Source organism: Platichthys flesus, chromosome 10 (assembly GCF_949316205.1).
Source record: "Platichthys flesus chromosome 10, fPlaFle2.1, whole genome shotgun sequence".
Lineage (NCBI taxonomy): Eukaryota > Metazoa > Chordata > Actinopteri > Pleuronectiformes > Pleuronectidae > Platichthys > Platichthys flesus.
The window spans coordinates 12785784-12809645 of record NC_084954.1 but is presented as its reverse complement, the minus strand read 5'-3'; the positions used below and the strand labels follow the sequence as shown (position 1 = coordinate 12809645).

The 23862-nt window shown below is 42.2% G+C and overlaps 1 protein-coding gene and 1 pseudogene across 1 annotated transcript; both read right to left on the bottom strand.

Moving 5' to 3' along the window:
• Nucleotides 1–156: 156 nt before the first annotated feature.
• Nucleotides 157–23519, bottom strand: LOC133961388 (filamin-A-interacting protein 1-like). Its single transcript, XM_062396472.1, has 6 exons — nt 23373–23519; nt 12228–12522; nt 11409–11582; nt 10826–11004; nt 1778–4577; nt 157–786 (listed from the first exon to the last, which is right to left on the bottom strand). Exons 2-6 carry the CDS (start codon nt 12513–12515, stop codon nt 580–582), a joined length of 3648 nt encoding a protein of 1215 aa, XP_062252456.1. The 5' UTR covers nt 12516–12522; nt 23373–23519; the 3' UTR covers nt 157–579.
• On the bottom strand, nt 19178–19483 carry LOC133962312 (large ribosomal subunit protein eL27-like; annotated as a pseudogene).
• Nucleotides 23520–23862: the final 343 nt, after the last annotated feature.

Genomic DNA, 23862 nt, shown 5'->3' with positions numbered 1-23862 from the left:
AAATAATCGAAGTACTAACTGTAAATTCATCACTTACTATAACTAGACAACTGAAACAGTTGCTTGCAATCTTACCGGATGTACACAGTTGTGCCTTTGTATTTGTTGCTTTTAGATGTTTTTTTTATTTTTCTGTGCAAATAAGCAAGTCACACAACCCTTTGAACAGATATTTATTTTATAATACATATTAAGTACATATCTTTCACTGAAAAAAATAAACATAAATTACATTAGTAAAGTATTCTGGTCTATAACGGTTCCATACAAAATATATCCACAAAGTCACTCAAAGCACGAGGCAGTTAGTAGCAGCACAGTCCGATATGATATTCAACCCAAATGCCCATCACAATACACACTGTAAATACAAAGAATATGAATTCATCCATATCACAGAAATAGATATGAGACTAAGAAGTATAAAAGACTTTACAAAAATAAATGGCTTGGTTATGAAATAGTTGGTTAGAGACATCAGAGCTTTTTTCTTATTGTGAGTGTTGTCTTAATCCCTGTGAAGCCCCAAATTTAGATAATGTATTTGAAAATTGTATGTGGAGACTATTATTGTGTCAATCAGGCTTTGCCTCCATATTGTAGAGCATTGCTGTTCACAGTGGATTTCCTCACTTCTATCCTCATAGACTGTGTCTCGGCTCGCGACTCAAGCTTCACTCCCCCCGAGATGCCCATGGATCCCAGCACAGCTTTCCCCGTCTTCAGGCTCTTTGACATTGGGATGCGGGTCAGCCCCGTGCGAGGCTGTTGGGCATCATGCCCGGTCTGACAAAAGAGAGAGAAGGAGAGAGTGAAAGAATTACACTTTCTCAGACAGGGGAATGAAGACAGGGAGCACTTGAGGCGAACATAACAAATAAATAAAGGAAAACCCCATTAGAGGAAGAGGGAAAAAAGCAAGAATTTCCAAACAATTCAACTGATCATCTGCACAATAGGAAGTGTGTGAAGGAAAAATGTAAATATTTATCCATTCTTTCACTTAAATCCTAGTGGGTGAGCTCTAGTGCAGGCCAAGTTTCGGCGTGCCGGTCCTGGTGTAGTGCTGTTTTGTGTCAGCCAGAGGGCACTGAGCCCTGCATGGCTGTTTGTGTATGTAAACACTGTGTAACAACTATAAATTACATCATGACTGAAGCGGGGTGGCAAAATGCCACATCATTAGCTCTGCTGTTCTGAGGCCTCCCCCATAGGGCTGTTTCTGTCACGCTAGCTCTCTCTCAGATGATCCACAAAGAGCAAGTTATAAGGTCCACTGAAACACCAACACAGAGCTGCTTCCTGACCCATTTCTGTCCCTGTGAGATGAAGCTGTGAGTGAACTTAATTCACCTTATGAAACATCTCCTAGAGTAAAAACAAAAACAAATCAGTAGAAAAAAACTCTGCTGTATTGAGTTGTCTCTAAACCTGGATGTATTAAAGGCAGAATGGTGTTTGCTTGGGACCATGTGAATTTAAATAACTTTTGTATTTTAGTGGAATTTTAAATAGTTAGCCATTATGGGAAATATCGCCTTTTTCATGGAAGGGAGAGATTAGTTTAAGATACTTTCAGAAAGACCCTGAGGTCCGGACATTTTCCTCAAAATTTCTGAATGCAAATGTCTAAATCAATTTCTCTGAATAGAACTATCCTGGAAACCCTCAAGCAAAATGTCCAGAGAATGTCAGTGACAATTTAGTTTTTTCCTACTGGGATCGAGGAAAACATTATTTCATAATAAGAATTACTTGAACCTCGAAATAAACCTACCATGGTTTGTGTTGGTTTGGATGTGGAGGAGGTAACAGGGGAAATCGTGATACTGCTCATCACTTTGCTCTGTGAGCTCCTGGTAGTAGTGGTGGTGATTTGGCGGGGCGAGCGCAAAACTGTTCCAGTTGATAAGGTCATCTCTCTGCTCTCTGACACAGCAGCCACTGGCCTGATGACCATCTTTGGGGTCATGCTGTTGCCTAGGTGAATATGGATCTTATTATCTTCAGTGGTGGTGATGATGCTGGTGCTGTTGTGACACTTGCGTATAGGCACCGGGACCATCTGCTTCTCTGGGGTAACCTTGAACACAGCTCGGCCCATAGTCATCTCCTGTGGCTCTGGGGAGGCGGAGGCTTCAGAAACTACAGAAGTGCTGACTGTCATAATGGAGACAGGGGACAATGGCCTGCCTGAAGCAGTGGAGCAAGGTCGATTGCTCTCAGGAGATTTGGCTCTGGATATAGTTGTGATGGTGACTGGAGACTTTGCTCTTTCAAGACCCTGATGTCCAGTGGTGGGCTTTCTTTTGGGGGTTTGGGCAGAGTAGCTGGGAATGATTGTGATTCTTGATTTAGGTTGAGCTGTGTTGCTGCTGAGGGGAGCTGAGCTAGAGATAACGTCCTCAGTCGTAGGGCTTCTGATCTCAAGAGTGGTCATGTTGTTTTGATGGTCTGGTGTTACTCGGATGTGTAAGGGCTGCCCTTGCTTTGGGGACATGGTCAGTTCAGAGGGCATATGACCTCCATTAATGTGCAGAGACTTTTCCAAGTTGGTCTCTTGGGAGGGGTTGTCCTTTTTCCTCATCCAGGGAATCCAAGATTTCTTCAAGCCCATGTCACTGCTCGATGAAGGACAACGCTCAATGGACTTTTCTGACTTCTTGAGGCACTTCTGTCTGAGGTTGTTCATGATGTGATTTTCTTCCTGAACCGACTTCCTGATAAACACAGCTGGGGTATCCTCCTCTGCAGGCCCAGACGACGATGCCTCTGTCTGTACTCCAGTGGAAGTCACAGCCGCGTCCACCATTCTCCTCCCATTCAAGCTGGGCCTCAGTGCTCGACTGTGGCGCTTTGCAATCTCCAGCTCTTTGGTGAGATGGAAAACTTCGGTTCCCATGTTCTTTGCTTTCTCTTCCTCTTCCAGGAACCTCTGCTGCAGGACAGAGTAGTCTACTTGCAGCTGAGAAAGTTGGTCTTCTTTGTGCATCAGTTCATGGATCTTCTCTTTGAGGGCAACTACATCAGCCTGCAGTTCCCTCGTTTTGACCTCCTCTCTCTTGCATCGTTGTCGGAGGTCTTCTTCCTGGCTGTCCTCCTCTCCTTTCTCAATCGCTTTGTTACGAGCTATCTGATTCCTCAATTCCTCCACCTGCCGGGAGAGAATGTTGGCTTTGTCCTGCTCAGTCATGAACCTTTTTTCCAACATGTCGTACTGATCCTCTGTCTTGATCAAGTCTCCTTCTACCACTTCAAGTTGTTTGAGGCGATTTTTCAGGCGCTCAATTTCAAAAGTCAGATCGTTAACCTGGTTGTCTTCTCTTCTTATGGGGTCAGGCGTTCGTCCCGGGTCACTTTTCATCAAATTCTTCACTGACAGCTTCTCTGCTTGCTCAAACCCATCTAACCTCTTTTTCATTTGGCTGACTTTAGAATTGAGATCCTTAGATGTATCGATTTCATAAGCTAGCTTATTGCTTAGCTCCCCCTTTTCTATGGTAAGAGTTCCTACTTTGTTTTCCATCTCTGATTTTAACTTCAGGAGCTTTTTGCTTTCTTCTATCAGTTTCTCAGTCACCTCCATGACCTTACTCTGCTCAACCTTGACCATTGTACTCAAATCCTCCTGTTTCTTCTCACCTGACTTCATTTTTTCCATTAGGGTCTTTCGTTCTTCCATCAAAGCAACCGTCAGTGACTTCAGCTTAATCAGGTCATCCTTAAGACTCAGTTCGGACTTTTCCAACTTGAGTTCTGAAGACTCAAGCTCTTTCATACGGATCCTGAGAGCTACGACTTCATCTGAGAGCTCTTTGCTAAGGCCCTTTTCCCTCTCTAAAGCAGTGTGTAACTGCGCACACTCAGACTTGCTGATACTGAATGCATCCTCAAGCTTCTCTAACTCCATCATCCTTTTCTGGAGCTTCTCCACTTCTAGCTTTAGGTCTTTACTTGTATTGTCCTCCTCTTGAAGCCTCTTTCTCAGCTCCCTACATTGAATTTCAGTCTTGGTAATCTCCTCATCCTTTCCTTCCATTTCCAGCACACGCTTCCGCAACTTTTCCAACTCAGCAATCAAGTTGGAGTTGCCACACTCCCCTTTTCCAATCTTCTCCCTGAGCTCCTGCAGTTCCTCCTCAGATTTCCTCAGGACCCTGTTATTCTCCTCCAGCTCCTCCACTTTATGCGTAAGCCCCAAAAGCTTGACGTTGAGTTGACGGCTGTGGCTCTCCTGACTTGCCAGCTTAGCACTCATTTCTTCGTGTTGTTGGGTGAGCTTATTTGATTTCTCCTTCAGCTCAGCCTCCAGGCTCAGCACCCTGTGGCCATCCTCCTGGGCATGCTCCCTGGCTTCACTCAGTGCCTGTTCCCGTTGCTGCAGCTGCTGGCTGAGATCCTGCATCCGCTGACTTTGTTGGTCCATTTGCTCCAGGTGCTGCTGGCGCTCATTGACCAACATCAGGGCGAAGGACTTGAGTTTGACCAGCTCCTCTTGCACCTTGGCCAGACGTTTAGAGTGCTCCTTCTCCTTTTTGACCTGGTAGGCTTTTTCGTTTTCAAGCAACCTCTTCAGTCTAAAAGTAGGAGGAGAAAAAAGGCAATGCTTTAGATGGTGTTTGTCAAAATCAGGAGCTCTGTATCTGTATTAGCCATCTGTGTCACGGAAAAATTTATAATTTTTACCCCAGAATGTAATGTTTTATTCCAGTTATTGTTTCAATGATGTGAATGATCCTACTGATTCTGTTCAGACTAGTTTGAAGGTGTTCTCTCTTTATGGAAGTAATGATCTCAAATCACACCACTGTAAGACACAAACCAAAGATAAAAAAATGTTGTAAAAATTGAAATTCAGGATGCTGAAATTATATCAAGTAACTAAAGTAATTTAATCCATCCAAGATAAAAAAAAAAGTCGTTATATACTGCATGTCTTGCACAAAAGATCTTATATGCTGTGTTACTATGTAGAACAAACACAAAGATCTTGAGGGTAAACTAGTAAGGATCTATACTACAGCACAACTCAAACATTGTTTTCATTGATGGGATAGAAACTAAGGACATAAACTGCTGTGAAAGTTTAACAGCCCCTCACCAAGTGGTCCTCTTTTCTCTCAGCTTCTTTCTATGCTGCTCATGCACATTCTCCTCCCCGGCTCCGACCAAATTCATGCAAAGCAGATTGAATGCAAAGCTGCATGGTCTCTTTGTACACTCAGACTAATGCAATATTCAATCAGAACATTTTGCATTGTAAAATAAACCAAATGAGTTTGCAACCGGCAGGACAACAAGGATGCAGGTGCATATTCTACATACATGTCCTGTCACCTCAAATGGAGTTCGACAGCACATAAATAAATGAAACTAAAACTTACCCTCTATTGATGCTCTACAAACAACCACATGGACATTTCTGCTGTTAGATAAAATCCACAGATTGCATAAGATGCACCAGGAGCCTCCTTTTCCACAGACCTTCCATTGTCACAGTCCAAGCATGTTCTTAGTGCAATGAGAGGTGAATAAATACAGTGGAGCACAAGCAGACCTCCTGTGTGTGTTGTCACCTCATCCATATAAGGCAGAAATGTGTGTATGGGAGCGTTCGTGCTGTTCGGGTTTGGACTCTGTGAAGGGGGTGGGGCCCTTGCCACAGAAGGAGTGTCTTGGCAAGCTCCCCCTCTCCAAATTTCCTGCTTTCATAATGGAAAACAACTATGGATAGTTATTTTAAACCTGAAGGTTTACAAATGTAAGAGAGAGACTGATAGATATTTACATTTCTTTCTGACAAAATTTGGTTTGGTTCAAGATGGGTGATTGGCAACTGTACCTGAACGGGGATCCCTGTGATGAGAAAACCAGATATGGATGAGTCTAATGTCTCCCGTGAGGCGGGGGAGATCTAGGAGGATTGAGCGTATCCATAACGATAGGTTTATGAAGTGCTATATGCCCAGACTCTTGCCATGAAACTATGCAGATCAAGTAAATCAAAAAACTACAAAGTTTCACAAATCTCTGCAGATGAATTCAAATTGAATCCTGTTGTATCTCAGTTTGCATGTGACAGTAAACATCCAACACGGATTCATTGCAGGATTCATTGCCAAGTAGCATTAGCTGGCATGCCTGGCTACTGTAGAAACGAACTATCCAGCTCTTAAAATGCATACTTACACAGTCAGATGTCACTGACACCCTAGTAATTGGCAATCCAAAATTACTTTCCTGCAAAGGTCAAAGTCATGATGTCAGGGGGTTTAGGCACCAGTGGTCAGGTAACTAAAGAACTATAGTTTCATTTAGAAATAACTATGGATTAAGTGACTGCATCCAGTGGCAGATACAAATGCTTGGCTATATGCGATATGATATAAATATAAATATATATATATACTAATTACTATGATAATAGTACTTGCTCCTTGTTCCTATTATTTTATAGCAATTAAATGGATGTTAATATATCACCTTAATTGCCTCAGCCAAGGAGATTCTGATCTCCCAAAGAATAATTCACGGGTCTTGATGAGAAACAGGTACATTTATGGAGCTGATATCTATGAATGTGTGAAATATGGAGCAGTTTGTTCAAACTTAAGCTCTATTGAGCGCCATTCTTGTTTGAAGAAAATCTCTGGTTTAAGAAATTGTTGGAACGAGGGTGTCAGTATCCTCAAGAACTACAAACAGTGCTTGAGAAACATAAACACATTTTTTGCGCAGGTACACAGGTGTGATGTACAAGCCAGGCCCAAAATCCACAAGTGGGCTTTTTTTTCATCATGGAACAACATTTCATCCCATGTTTCCTTGGGAAAGTGCTCAGAGGCACTGAAGCCAACCCCCCACATCAGGAAGCTGAGGACTGAAGGAGACAAGAGCTGCCAAAAAGCTGTCAAAGCTGTAATGACTTTTCTTGACAGAGAAAAAGCATTAAGTGTTGAGCAAGAGATTCGGTGATAATGTACAGAATGCAAGACTGATATGGAGCGAAAAGAGAGAAATCAGAGGCCGGCATTCACAGTAGGTCTTCACACTGCGCTGTGCTCAGAATCTGCCAACGGATTCTTGAATAATGTGTAGTTTGAGTTCAAATGACAAAGAAAACAACCATTCAGACCTTTTCATTTTGTCTGCGTGACTGTATGCACTCTTTGAAACACGCCTCACAAATGGCAGTCATTTCTTCTCTTAATTGTGACACATACCACCTTGCCCCTCAAATGTTTAAACCTCCTGAAATATAAAATGCTCTGTTGTCTCAGAGGGTGTTAATGGCCGGTGGCTCTCTGTCAGAGACGTCTTCTTCACTGCCCATCCTGTGCATTCCTGCAGCTGTTTGGCACAAGACCTCGGGCTTCTCTCTCTTCGCTCTCACCCAGATGGCTGGAGGAGATACACATTGATAAGGACGAGCTGATGACATGCCTCCATTTCACCTGAGCGGTGCCCACATGGCGGATTTGTGCATACCCCAATAGAGGTGTTAGCCGGTGATAGTTTCATTCAGAGCAGGTGCTCTATTAAGATTTCATCAGTTTTTTTTGTTTGTTAGCAGGATTAAAGAAAAACAATGGAAACGTTTTCTGAGAAACTTTCTTGGATCTAAGGATTGCAGCCTTCTGATAACAGAGGGCGTTAGCCTTGTCGGAGGTATTTGCTCTCAGGTATGTTTAGCACTGCGTGGCCACCCTACTGCTTGGGAATTTTTAGTAGACTACTACCCTCCGACCAACGGATGTTTTTAGGGGAACATTTTTTTTACCAGGAACTTAATTTAGACCCTGTTCCACTAGAAATGCAAAGGTTTCTTTTCCGAGGCTAAAGTTCCTAAACGTGGCGTTAGACATTTTTTCTCCTTCTGTTTTCTATTTGTTCTCCTTCCAGGACCCTCATTCTTGTGACACTCCAGGACAGTTTTGTCTCATTTTGCAGCAACAAATAGAAGAACCTGGGCTCTGCAGGCACTGTCAGATCAAGCCCGAGGAGAGATCAACCCCTTTCCTCTGTCCTTGGTGACAGAGGCTGACCTGAGTGAACCAAGGAACCTCCTGGTTACTACCTGGCATTAGAAGGAAGTCAACTCTTTCTAGAATGCAAACTGAGAGTCAAGTGAAAGGGAAGTGGGGATTCATGAAGAGCGTGATTTCTGTCACATACTTCAAACTGAAGTCAAGGCTGACTGTCTGCCATTTCTATTGGTTATTATTATGTTCACATGCAAGAAGACGTTCAAACATTTAGACACAAAACGTTCTTTAAGATTAAGATCCATTTATTCATCCCAAACACATGCACAGACATGCAAAGGCACACTCATGCAGGTAGGGAAATTTAATCTCTGCTTTTTACCCATCTGGTGCAGGACACACAGAGCAGTGAGCGACCATGTAGGGCGCTCGGGGAGCAGATGTTGGGGGAGTAAGGTGCCTTGCTCAGGGGCACTAGACAGGGTAGGGAAACTCTTGGATTTTTGGACAGATCAATCCAGGTTCGTCTTTTGTTGTCTCTCCGTGGAGTCGAACCAGAGACGAACCAGAGACCTTCTCTGCCCATAGTCCAAGTTTCTGCCACTAGACCACCGCCTCTCTAAACAGATAGATAGAACGGACAGAAGACTGCATCCATTTCATTTCTAATGTTGAGCAGAAATGAGCCTTAAGACTTATTCACAATTGGTCGAGGATGTGTACAGCCGCTTTATCCCTGATCGCTACCATAGAGTCTGGCTCCAAATGTGCAACATGGCAGTGTTTCATGATATTTTGGTTTCATTTCTTTATCTATGGTTTCCCCCCTCAATATCGATCGTGATAATTTAAACAGAAAGCAGCACTGTGCCTGAATACACCCTCACGAGGTGCTGTCATGTTTCTCCTCACAGCTTCCCAAAAGCCCTCCTGAACTGTCACTACCACGTTTGAAAAGATGCTAGACTGCGCTGATTTACTTGCACATCAAAGGGAAAACCCGCTGCTTGACTTTCATCCTGAGATTTTATCTCGGCTTAACTTCCCTGCACTCACTCATGCACACATTCATGCAAAAGTAAAAGTTCAGTAGGATGTCAGTCAAACCAAATCCTCCCTCGAACATAATATGTGTTCTCTCGTACAAAACCCAAATGGGATCAGTTCCAGGCACGGCAAGTTTGCTGAAATCATAAAACACCCACCTTCACTCTAAAGACAAGTAAATTTAGGCCTCAACATTGATTTACACTCAACAACAAATTATTCATTGAAACGTTCTAAATCATAACTGCCCTCTTTCCCTCATCCCGTGAAACCAGCCTGAGAGGAAGCCGGAACACTGAAGCTGAAAGTCTGCTGCTCATTTCCCCATTTCTCCCTCGGCGTCTGATGGCAGCTCAACTGTCATGTCTGTGATTTAACTTCCACGGTCTGTTTCCTGCGTCCTGCACTAAAAACCCAAGGTATAGAAGCTGTGTGTGTGTGTGTGTGTGTGTGTGTGTGTGTGTGTGTGTGTGTGTGTGTGTGTGTGTGTGTGTGTGTGTGTCGGCTTGGTCAGTGCTGCGAAATGAGCTGTTTGAAGTTTAGACAGTTCATGAAATGTGGCATGTAAGTGGTTTCCAGTCTGCCTCACCTTTGACTGGCGGTGAATACACTTTACTGTACATTACTGCAGGTCGCCTCCTCGCTCACATGTGCAACCTCACCAGAGAACCGCGTATTCACTTGCATCCAATGCACAGAGTATCCCCACCTCTCAGGGTTGTTGAGTGAGAATGGGCAGTGATGTGTTAATCACTGGGAATCGCAACTAAATACATTCCTCAACAAGCAGCAGCCAATTAAAACCCTTTCATGTGTGATGACTTTGAGTAGGGACCTCCTCCTCTCTCATAGACATTCAGCGCACATCCACTCCTCGAGTTTGTTTCATCCCTGTGAGGCCCTCTACACGCACACACACTAACACACACACACACACACACACGAGATGCAACCATCCGCCTCCCCACAATCCCCTGTTGACCAACAAGCCCTGACTCACCCACAGTGATGACTTCACTCTACAGATGAGGTCATGGGAGATTAGCTCCAGTGAAATGGCATTCATCCCGACACTCCTCCTCACATCCTCTATACACACCCTGACCCCTTCCTCAGTTACAGTTTTCCACTCCGCCTCGCTCCTCCCATCCCCGATCTATATGCACCTCTCCCTGTCAAGGTATGTGAGGTTATCACTTCACTAGCCAGCTCCCTCCATCCTCACCCTCGTCCTCTCGCCAGGTTGATGAGTCCGTCTTTCACACGTTCTCCAAAGTTGATGCATTCCATCATCCCCCCCCCCACTCCACTTTATATGTTCCACACTGCTTTTATAAATCATGTTGGCTCTGAATTATGTTCTCACTCATCTCCCTCACCACTCCGCTCCTCCTGTACTGCTTTCTCCTGCTTCCATTTCCTCTTTCCTCCTAAAACTTAATTTACCAGTCTAGGGTGCAAACAAACTTTCCATATGAAAAACACATTTTGTTTGAATCAGTATAGCAAATAAAGTTATATTTACAATTTAAATGTGTACTACCATTTAAACTGTACATAAAAATGTATGTTTTTCCATCTGATACATATCCAATTCCAATGAAAATGTATGTCCGTACTACAAACCTATTCTGTATTTTAACAAATATCGATGAATGTTACAAAACTTTTAATGAGAAAAATAAATATTCTACTGTGTGAAAGCTGTCTTTTCTTATGCTTCCTTGATTTGATACATCTCTGAAACGACAGTGACCTTCTCAGATATTAAATACTATTATTTAAATAATCACCTCTCTCTCTCCTGCTCCAGCAGGTTGGTGAAGTCGTCGCTCTTGTTCATGTAGTCCACATGTTTGCGTTTCTCTGTGTCCAGCTCGTGGACGGTGCGGCGGTGGCACTTTTCAGCGAGCAGCAGCTGACCTAGCATCCTCCGGTACGTGTCCTTGTGCTTCTCCTGAAGACGCTCCAGCTGACAACCACAGACCCAGAAAAATTAAAAATTCTGCTGTAATGGACAAGTATTCAGGATTATAACATTCAAGCTTTTACCCTCTGAAATATGTTTGACTTGTTATTGCAATGTAACAGATATAAAAGAGAAATAATTTAATTACATTTCCAAGAAATTTTAGACATTCATTTTTGTAATTTTCAAATAAGTGACACTGATTCTATATATACTATTTAATATATCTTTAGAGCTGACAACTCTTCTTTATTGTTTCAATTTAGACTTTTTGATTTTGTCTTTTGTAAATTACGCAGTCCGGCCCATAAACCAGTCAATTAAGATAATCATCATCCATAAAACTTCGATTTTAATGTGTTTCCTGAAAGCAAGAGCCTTGCAGTTACTCCGAGCTACACACTGACCTCTGCCATAGGCTTTTGGTAGACACTATGGTTGTGTGGCTCTGTGCCAGTGTTGAAGCCGTCTCTCTGCAGGGCCTGGAGGGCTGAGTTTGGAACTGCAGAGCCGTAACGGGACTCGAGGGTCTCTGGCTCAGTCTGTTTGGACTTTAACATGCCGATGACATCCTCTCTGGCCTGAAATGACATAGACATAAAAATACATATATGGTGTAGAACAGGGGTCCGAGGCTGTGGGCCTCTTCTCAGACGAGAACCTCCGCCCTCATCCCACCTTAGTTTACTCGTGAAGTTTGTCTAAATCCTGCTTAAGCATCAACTGTTGAGAAAAGACAGAATCTTCAGACTGCATCAAATATATGAACACAAATGTCTGTTTTATAAACCATTGAATCTCTGAACTATCTTTCACAAAATACCACCTTAATTCAAGTCTTCAGGATTAATTCAATGTTTAAAACTTATTTTCATAGGAAAGCATTTTTAAATGCTAGACTTTTTAGCTGGTTTTAGCGAATGTTTAAAAAAATATATATATTTAGGTTTTGTCTTGTTTTTATTCTGCTATTTTATTCTCATTCTAAACACATAGCAAATCTGCCTTCAAATACTTGCATGGTGCCATTTTCAACCACAAGATAGCGGTATTGTGCAAGAAGTTTTTGTTAAACTCAATCAAAAGCATTCAAATGCACTTTCTACCAAAACTGCTTTTGTGTTCCTCCACGATGCCTTTCACAGGTTTTTTTCTGACCCTATACAAATTACAGCGGGAGAGGTGTCAAAGGTCACATGCAAAGTGAGACTAACATTGAAACCCACCTGAACCTCTCCCTCCATGATCCCAAGCAGTTTTAGCAGATCCTCTCTGGACAGATCCATGATGTCCCTTTTTTTCTCTGTGGACTCAGAGGAATCAAACAGCAGCTTCTCTTTATCTGTGATCACCTCCACCTCCACCTTATCCTCGCTCTCATTCTGCTGAACTTTGGTCTTCAGGCTTTTCACAGGCAAACCCACTTCCTGTTCCTGGCTGTTGTCGTGGTCGTCCTGCGGAACCCCAAGGACACCGTTGGCCTCTCTCTCAACCCCACTGTTTTTGGACCGCATCCTCTACCTGCACCAAGGAAAGAGGAAACAGGAGGAAGATTTAAATTTTTATTTTTAGAGCAAATTTTGTGGCACAATTTTTTTTTAAACAAACCTTTTCAGCTGAAAGTTTGGCATCTTAATATCCGTCAACTGCAGTTCAGATTGTGATTGTTAGAGAGAATTTTACCACCTTCCTTATCTAGTGAATCCCCAGCCGCTTTACTGACCTACTTTTATCCAATACATTCACCCAGACACAAACATTCTTCACCCATGATATTGATCTGTGTAACATTCCTATTGTGGAATGAATATCCATAGCACTGAGTGTCTGTGTGGGTCGAGGGAGTGTGTGTGTGCATTCCTGACACGTCCCCTCACAGGCGTTGTGTATCTGATGCTGAGGGTTGATGGTCTGGAGGCACATTTGTGGCGCCCCTGGGTGCTCTAACCTTTTATGCTTACGTTAAAAAAGTCTGACTCCAACATTTTATCCAGAACCTGATCATAAATCTGTTGATGACAGACTCTGAATTTAATTACCCCGCATGAATCACTAATAACATCACAGGTCCTGTTGAGGGGGCCTGCAGCTTATGCTGTAAACCTGATTACTTAAACACACAGTGAGCTGGGAGAATAACACAGAGGAGCTACAGCGGTGCATACCCGACTCTTCACTTATACATAATGCATCAGTGGTTCCAATTTTAAGTAACCTGAAGGACCTCACACAGTCTTATCAGTGTGGCTCTGTACCTCTCATATGTGCTATGTTCCAAGTGCTGCATTTTAGTCAGCATTGCAGATGTGGATAGTCTGCAATATAAATATATATTATTGTCCACACATTTGATAAACTCGGTTAAATAATTTATCGTGCCGCAAACCCAGCTCAAGGATGGAGATAGAAAGAGAGACCACTCATTAATTGTTACCAAAATAAAAAAATCCATACTTTCACATAGGGCTGGACAATAAGACCAAATATTATATCAAGATATAAATAATCATCATGATAAATGTCATTTTGAATCTCTTCTTTATGAGCAGAGATGAGAAACACTCCATGAACAGTAAAACATCTTATAAACCTGAGGTCAATAAGTTTAGTGTTATATAACTCCTTAATGCACAAGCAATATAAATTGAATCTATTTTTTACATTGCTTTTGATGAAAATTGTATTTCAATATGTATTGATATTGTTTTGTTCCCAGGTTCTACACTTATGTAACTCTTTCATCTGTATATTATAAAATTTTATGCAAACTATTTATCCACTATCTTTATCTAAATGTTAAAATTTCACTGCTTGCTTGATAACTAGGTACTCTCAGTGTCAAATGTTAATGCTGATTCATGTTAGTAACAGATGACTTCATCAGCATTTGAATTCACAAATGATAAATACTAATGGTCAGCAGCACATCAATTTGTTATCCAGACATATGTAAATACTTGTCAGACACATTTCTATCTGTGATAATGTATGTCTTTCCTTGTCGCCCTTGTCAAAGTTGTATTTGCTGTATGTCTTCATCTGTGTGTGTGTCTGTGTGTGTGCGCGCACGTGTGTTTCAACATTTTTTAACAAGAGCCTTGAGACTCTCGAGAAACTGCACTTGATCAGTTTCAGATATGACATCAACGCACTTGTTAATTGCAAACAGAGAAACACCCCCACGCCCCTGAAATCCCCTCCATAGCACCCTGCTGATGTCATAGCACCCTCACCTCTGATTCATCCTTTGAGACATCCAGAGCAAGTCCGCCAAATATATTCAGAGTGCAATCTGGGATCAGCTACGTGAAAGAAGTGCAATGGCTGTTACAGAAGAGGAATGAGTCTCTCTGCAATGTGGAGAGGCTTGAATGTGAGTCATTCAAAGGTTTTGCTTAGAAAAAAATGTTTATCTTCTTCTGTAATAGCAGTCAACAGAGTTAAGACTGAAGCAGATTCTAATGATGCTTGAAACCAGCTCTTTGAATCCCACCTGTTTCCAGGAAAACATGAGAGACAAGAGTGGAAGATAACACTGCATCTCATGGTTCCAACCATAAAACAGTCAAATTTGACAAACCGACAGATCAGGTACATTCCCTATCTTAGCACTGGGAGTTCAGTGAGTGCACACTGGTTCCAAGCATATCTGTTTCTCAACTGGTGCCTTCTGTCCTACCCATAACTGTTGGTTTCAGCTGTGCTGCTAACTGTCACACAGTCAAATGTTGTGGAGGTCCAGAACGGCTGCAATTTACATGCCACCATTCAAACAGTGCCAATGAGTCTGAATGATGATGGTGGGTGGAGGGTTATTTACACGGGCACCGCTGAGGGCATGGCAGTGACGAAACTTAGAAACATACTGTAGATGACGGAATACAGCTGATAAAATGGGCGACACTTACTTAAGCACTCCGTGGTTTATTTTTAAATTCTTGGCTGATGCCATGAAAATCCAGAGAGGGCTACTGTAACAGCTCACCTCGTTGTCAGGGTCACTCACGTTCACCAGGGCAAACGATACAGTTGAGAGCTATATGAATATAAAAATAATTATAAAATATAAATCTCCTCAAACACCGATGATATATGATAAAGGGATGTATTATGAAAAAGACAATAATTGCAGAGTTAGAGTTAAAAGTAGATATCAAGCCTTAATTACATTCCTTGACTTTTTAGGTTCTATAGCAACATCTCAGGAATCATTGCTTAAGATTTTTCAATCTGTATATTGGCAGCTATATCTGTATCGGACGTTTTCAACGGCAACAGGCCCTAAGTATTACTATCAGTCGGTCTTTGAGACCTAAACAATGAGCTGAAAGATACTGAAACGCTCTGTAAACTGAGGGAATGTGCAGACACATCACACATTGTCAGGTGATGCATTATTAAAATAAAAATCCTCATAATAGCAGTCTTAAGATTTTGTCATCAAAAGGACCTCATACATCTCCGACCTTCCTGAGTTGCACGTATTGACAACATGTCACACAGGACATTTCCTGGACAGCTGTGGGAGATGGTCACAATCCCTTCAGTTTCATGGGCTCCATTAATGATGAGATTGGCATCAATATGATGTCGTCCCTGTTTGATCCACATTGACTAGTTCCTGCTGTCCTGATGTAATGAATTCTCCAGAGGAACGTTATGGGATTCGTGAGCCATGCGTCCAGAATTTCAGTCCGACACGTGACATTCCCAGTTGTATTTATGGAAAATAAAGGAGAGCCGGGAGACAATGAGCCATTACACCGAGCTCTGACCCTATGCCCACCACAATGCCTACACATAATCATGGCATCTGAGCCATCTGCACAATGCGACCGCCCACCGTCTAATACCTTGATGTCTTAACATGAAAGGGTGGCCTAATACCCTGCGAGACCTCAGTCAAGGCCTCAGTCTAAATTTAAAGCAGGACCCTAAATCTATCCCAAGGTTTGTGCTAGTCCAGCTGTCACATCACATATATGAGTATTTATAGGCCTCACCAAAAGCATATGCCTCCATTCCACAGCAGGAGAAAGGGGGCTATAAAATGTTGTCATTGGTCAGCAAGTCAACAAGAACATGTGGCAGATAGCTCTCATATTTTCAGTGACAGTCCCGCAGCTTTAGAATGGAAGCAAGAAGATACAGAAGATACATGTGTTATGATTTAGATGATCAATTGAAGTGTTAACATTATTTAATCAAGAAAAAAATGCAAATATCAACTGACGTTTTCACTATGGAGGTTAAGTTTACACCCCTGTCCATTTGTTGGTTAGTTGGTTTGTTTGTAAACAAGTTTACACAAAAGCTACTTGATGTATTTCCACAAAACTTAGTGGAAGGATGTGGTATGTTTCATTGAAGAAACCATTCAATTTAGGTGTGGTCCTGATCAGGGGGCGGATCAAACTATTGGGATATCGCAATTTTTATTATGTTTTCAGAGAGTAATTCATGGGAAAGACATATTTGTGGAACTCATCTCATTTTCGTCCGCTGAGTGTGAGAAATTTTGTGCGTCTAGATTGATATTAACGGTGCTGTTGGGCTTTAGCAGAGATATGTGCTTTACTGAGTACTGTTGTAGTATATTAGATTATATAATACTACATTTATAATTTTTCAAGTTTCATATCCATGGGCTTTGTATTGTTGCTCATCTAAATATGTCACTTTGGGACTTTGGAGATCATCCAAGGTGTTTATTCCTATCTCTTTGATATATCATTTTATATCAATCAGACATCAATTGTAAAGTAAAGGACGAATGTATCATTGCGCTGTCGGAATTTAAATCCTGTGCGTGTTTATTGTTCAGAGTTTAAAAAAAGCAGATATGCTCTCTGTTATCACGATGAGATCTGGAATCTCGAGTCCATGTCTGTGAAGTTCAAGTAGAGAGAGGTCGCGAGTAACAGGGGAGGTCAGGACTTAATATGTTGGCCTGCAGCCATATTAATTTGCCAGAGATGAAAGATGAGAACAGCAGCTGCAAATAAAGCAACAACGTGCCACTGGGGAAAAAAAATGATTAGTTTGATTCAGCGAGCTTCCACTTATTCACGCCGCAGACCTAATGTGACCAAACAAGGTGTTAGAAAGGTTCTTTGCATGCGAGCGCTTGGCAGCCCGCTCTGCCAGAGGACACTGATAAAGTGCGGTTACGCTCGAGAGGCTCTTCCGTCCTTACAAGAAAAACACGCACGGCCGCCAAGATATGGGAATTTCAATCAAAGCTGTAGCTGCAGATGAGATTCCCAAGCTACAAGACAATCCGTCTGGATATTGAAAGTTTTGTGAGGCACCTATTTCCCATGCACGGGTACAGTTCCGCAGAATGTTCCAAGACTGTGACGGACAGCACATTCCAAACTCAACTGCCGATGACTTCTGAAGTCAGCCATGTTTGGGGAAAATACAGACAGCAAAGGATGACAGGATGACAGGACAGTGTTTTCTGTCCTGACCCCAACTCAGACTGCACACATTCCCTCAGGATTGAACTTTTCAGGACCTTTTTTTTCTCCAGTCATACCTAATTGAAGTGTCAAGAGCATTCATGGACAGAACCTAAGAATGTACAGCTTGTTGAAGGCTTCTATAAATTCCTCATGGCGACAATACCTCAAACAAGACGTAGCATACTGGAGCACAATATCAGTAGAGTTGGTGGGTTTTATCTTGTAGTATTCTCCTTATGTCAAATGAACCTGATCCTCTCACTGGAGCTTCAGCAGTTAAGGTTTCACTAATGACTGAACTAGGAGGAAGGTCAGTAATTCTCCATGTGCAATTACTTACATAATGCTCTAAGCAAAAAACTCTCGTTGCATCATAAATATCTCCTCTTAAGCAGTTCCTGAATCAGTAATATATTAATGATGACATGTTTATGACAGTTGTGCTGGTTGCAGCTTGTTAAATATTCACTTTGAGTGTTAGGTATAGGGTTAGGGGATAGGATTTTGTCATGAGAGCAATGGTGAATTATGAACATTGGAGTGCGTGTGTCACTTCAGTCACACAAACATGCAAACGCCATTGTTCTTAAAGCGCCACTCCGTCGCCGAGCATATAGATCGCCGCAGCTGCTGGAATACATGAGTCACCCCCATCTGTCAAAATTAGTTTCATATACAGCGGGCCCTACATAATGGAAAACATGAACCAATCCGTTAATGTAAGACGAGTTGTGGCCTCAGAATAGGGAGTGCTCCCATAGCAACAGTGTTTTATCTGCTCTATCAGGAGGGTCCAAAAACCAAACTGACGTATGAGGATTCTCTCAGGACTAAATGGCTTGAGTGGGTATCGTCTTCTCAGCATGCAGATCAAGCAGGAGCTCAAGTTCTGGTTGTTTCTATGAATAGAGGCAGCAAGACAACATATGGATGAAACAGACTGAGATATGGTTCGGTGTCATGGGGCGAGCCACTTGTCTGAACTATCTTGTCTCAACGTCTACATGATCGGAATTCCACTTAGTGTAATTCCGTTGTTAGCTAAAGAAATCCTTGGCTCACAGAAATAAGTTTTTGTGACTTTCTTGGAACGTTAAGCTTATGATTGATGATCCTTTTCAATTAAGAACAGGTTTTTGACTTGAAAGGCCTGTTGACTATGGACACGTTATTTAATCTTATGCCGATGCCTCAGCTATATTACAGCCATTTGAGGTCAAAGATTGAGACATCTCTGTCACTTTTTTGATCCGAGGATTAACTGGACTTTTGTTCCTCTGGATCGTGTCACTCTGTGGTTTCACTTCCTCAATTTCTCATATGTGTGGACATCATTTTCTGCTTGTGGCTACACAGGCCCTATGAGGGGGAAATAAAGCAAGTCTACTGCATCTAAATTCGATGGAACTCTCTTCCCTCGTGATACTGTCATGTTTTTATAGACTCTGAATTTAATTATCAAATGTTTTATAGGAGCTGGCGATGGACCAACGGATAAAAGTCCATTTTCACACAGACAGTTTGAGAAGTCACAGGAGGAAAAGCAAATACACTATGAACAACTGGCTGCATTGCTGTCTCAGTAAAACCAAACCACTGAGCCCAAAACAACAATTAAAGCAATGTTAATAATTATACAGGGAAAACTCTATAGCCACAATTCAGCTCAAACAGAGCCAGGGGGTTTGAATTTGTGAAACCGAGTGAGTTTACAATCTGAGCTCCTGGAAGAGCCACTTGTTCTTGCCCATCTTATACCTCTCCTCAAACTTGACCTTGGCCTCCCTCCTGGCTTTGAGCTTGAGACCAGAAGACGTCCTTGTTGATGACAGTTTTGTCCAGAGTAATAACCGCAGAGTATGGGCCTGAGGTGGTTGTAGTAGAACACCTTGAAATAGGCTGTCAGTCGTGCCATCGTCAAGAACATTGACGATGGCATGTCCGACAGCTTTGCTTTCAGCGTAGCTTCCAGCAAGGACCATCACCACATTCCGAGGCTTCATAAACTTGCCCATTATGATGCTGTTCTACCACCGCCGCTACTGGAAAGAGTTGACAGGGTGTTTTTTTAAATGTTTTAAACACATAACTACAATACATTTTATTCTAAGCCTCCGTGTTTTCCACGTTCAAACTTGAAAGTGCGTATGCACACAACGAAGTCTGAGCAACGGCTTCACAACTTGGGAAATGAGACCTTGCAAGGAGCATGTGAATGTGCAGACAGTTCTTGGCCAATTCAAAGTGCAATCTGCTGCATTTGTGCTGGATTTTAAGGTTGAAAAATGTATCTTTGACCGCTTGTTTTTGTTAATGTCTTTAGCAACCTGAGGGCATGAACATTCAGCCGTAAAACAAATTGTTGGTCAACCAGTAAACATTTTTGCTTGGAATCATTATATTATACCAGTGATGGCATGAGAACTTTTGAGGACTTCTTGCTTAATGTACTTTTTTAAATCTTAACCACTCTATTGTTTGGTGTTGTTATTGTGACTCTCGTCTTTTGTCTCTGGTTGTTCAGTTTTTTCGTATCGGACACAAACAAGTTATGATAAAAACAATGAAGTGCATAGTTTGAGGTGGAACAACTATAAAGTAGAATAGAAAGGAGGACCTCTGTCTGACTGACAGTTGTGTGAAATAACAGTGTGATGTTGAATCTGCAACACAAACTAACAATCAACCACAAAGACTAACTGTAAATATGCACTGGTTTATCATCTCATACTCAGAGTCATCACTGGACAGATGAGGTCTCTGGGTAGCTGTCATCATCACACACTGCTCTACTGGAAGAGTCATGATTATGTCATTTCCCCTGAGAAAAAAACATGGCCGAGAGAAGGAAAGCATGTGTTGGACAGAAAGGGTGGGAATGATGTCAAATCATATTTCCTATTGTTGAATTTATATCAAGCCTTTCTTCTAAGAGAAAGCCAGACGCAAACTGTGAATGGAAAATACTTGTTAACGTACAAACTTCAATGAACCTGAAACATTTGCAACACAACGTGATAAACCTGCATGTGAACTTGGTGATTGACCTCACTACTTCTAATTTGACTCATGTCAAGAACAAATAAACTGCCAATCTACTGTTTATAGCTACTATCTCACACCACATATGAAATGGTCTTAAGAAGAGCTTGGGTTGCTGTGGAGTTGGAGGATTTATTTTTAAACCAAGGAGATCATGAGTTATACGCGCGGGCAGTTCTGCGAAACATCGAAATGTGTCTAAACTGCATTTTTGGAATTCAAGTCCAGAGGCCTGTATACGACTGGAGCTGTGCATATGTCAGTGACAGCTGTTGTTGAGGCCCACCAGACGCATGGGAAAGACACTGACTATGCTGGCAGCGAGGCAGCTCCACCTCCCATTATAGTGCGTATCTGTGCCGACCATAGAGATATCCTTGAAGGAAGTGGCCTATGGGCGCACACAGACACCTGCATACAACACAAATGCATACAGTAGTAAGAAAGGAACGGGGTAAATGTGTATGTGAAGGAATAATATTTGAAGGCAAAACAATTCTTTGCCATTGCATTAGCCCATTTTTGCGACTATTACTAAAATACTGACGTTAGAATTTTTATCTTTTCATAACGGCTTATATTCTTTTGTATATTGTCCAAAGTATTGTGTTAAGAGATGAGCAATTCATCAAAACAAAGGCTTAAGAACATAATCATTCGTCTTCTTTGTGATGCACACATGGATTAATGCACTTCAAATTATTGCACAGACTACACCCCAGCATGAACACTGATTTTGTCGAACTAGAAACGCACCACGACACACAATATTCCCAAATGATGTGAAGAAGCACTCATATGGCGATATTATATAAACATAAACAACATGGTGTGTACCATAAACTATATATAAGGATCAGCAACATGTCTCCAGTTCATCCCACTATCTAGTCTAATCACTAATCTAGCATTAGCATTTGTGGCCAGAGTCTTTGTAGTAGCCATCTGAAGATAAAGCAGAGGTATTGAGGTGTTGTCTCATTCAACCAATCGCGACTCAGTCTCAGCTTGTGTTGCTTCACCCCCTGTTTAAAGCATCAACAGCGTAATGGAAAAATAAGCACATCAGGCTGGTAGGAACTTTCTCAAATGATACAACCATCATTAAGAAATAATTATATGATGAATAGTAACTTTTAGGTTTGGTGAGGGTTTATTCCACGAACATGAAAGAGTAGGGATTTAAGACATATACTGCAGCCAGCCACCAGGGGGGAACAGAGACACTTTGGCTTCACTTTTGGGGAGCTGTCATGTTATCCAACTATATAAACAGTCTATGGTGTGCAAAGAAATATCTATGACATAACTTTTTGTGTTTTTGTTTATTTCTGTAAAATCTTTAATTTTAGAGAATATATACATATCATATATGCAACTATATTGAACCCCCCCAAATAAACGAATCCAAAAAAATCTCTAAAACACAACATGTTGAGTTTGATGAGATAATGCTACACCTCATAGATAAACTATGTCACCATCTGCACGAGTGACAAGTCAGGCGACACAGTCATGTCATGAGGTAACCAGTCAGACATTTAACGCATCTCAAATCAATGCCGCTTTGACAAACCCCCAAGCGCAGCCAGCTTGGTTTCAGTTTAAACAGGGGCTGTAATATTGATTTACCGTACGACTCATTGATTTACATGCTGAGACGGACAAACTGCCCAGTCAACTCTCACATATCTGTCTTTTTCAAGTGGCTATTTCGCTGACGGCGCTCCACCGCAGACCTCGCGGGGTACATGGGCCGAGCGAGAGAGGATGTGCTCAGATAAAATTTGAGCATGCACAAAAATGTTATTGAGTGATATCTCTGCACCAGCTCTCTTTGTCTTGTTTCAGTGGTGATATCACCGGGTGCTAAGAGGCCACATCAGCTGGACAGGGTGGGAGGCAGCGGGGGAGAGGAAGGGTGAGGCCCTGGACACTGACAGCAGACCGAACCACACCTGCACTACATTCCCCTTTTGAGAGAGAGGCACATTTCACATTTCCTTCTTTTCTTCTCACTGAGGTATAAGGTGATGTGCGCCTTGATAAACAGACAGCGGCTAAAGCGGGAGTCATGTGTCTCCTCCGAAAGACTGATGACCTCACGTTGATGAAATGGAATTAATTTCTGGCGTAATTACAACCCATAAATAATCAGGATGAAAGATGTCATCCCGCTGCAGCCCATGAATGCCTCCTAATGTTGAGCAGTGGTTTGTGTCTCAGCACTTTGGTGTATGTGTGTGTGCAGTAAGCGCACCAGTGAGAGGTGGATGGTGCTGCTGGGTTGTCGGAGTTGGCGGATGTGGGAGGTCAAAGGTTGTATGTGTGTGTGTGCATATGATTTTCAAATATTAACCAACCTATAAGCTCAGTATCATATCATCTCAGTGCACCATTACCCATGTTGACTGGAGACATTGTGGGTTTCTCTTCCCACATGCAATGCACAAAAAACCCTTGTACTTAACTGTCTTATTCATACAGTGATATAACATGTGATTCATACTGCTCTCTTTTATGCATTCATAGCCACAATGCAAAATCTGTATTACCATTGACAGCACTAAGAGTAGTCCCTTGTCTTCTCGTGGCTGAGTAATACATTCAAAATGTAGAAATCCATACTATTTGAATATATTAAAATGGACTGAATTGATTACCCGCTTCAATGGAAGACTTGTTTCATTCACATGGCTCAACTTCAGCTCAAGTGGAGCCAGGGGGTTGGATTTTGTTGGATTCCAAAAACTGATGACAGTCCGGCCACAGCAGCACCTGTACCTGAGCCCTTTACTTTTATGAAGACCAGATGGACAGAACAGGAGCATCATCTAAGACATTCAGGAGAAGCTGACTTACCTGCCGTTGTGTTGTTCCCAGGTTTAAGCAATTAGAAGCCACACCAAGTAATCCAAGACATAAAAGGCAGTCGGAGGAGTCGAGTATCCACTAGTATCCTCTCGCTTGTGTGGTCCACTTGTGGCGTCTGCTACTGAGTGGTGCCAAGAGCCATCTCTCTCTCTCTCTCTCTCTCTCTCTCTCTCTCTCTCTCTCTCTGTCCTCTATCAGTTCTTCAGGTCAGGGAGGGAATGGTAGAGAGAACTAACACAGCACTGGAACTTCCCTCTCTCTAACCCTCCCTCTCTGCTTTAACTCCCACAGCCTATCCAGTTCTGCTCTGCCCAGCACTAAACACACCTCTCATTTTCGTTCACCCTTTCTATCCTTCCCAAAAGCCAGTGGACGAGTGTGTGAGAATAAAAAGGGCAGAACAGGGTGGCGGGTTAAAGGAGGTAAAAGCAGGCACTGTTCCACGGCCTCTCAGCAGTTGAAAGGGGGCCGTTACCCG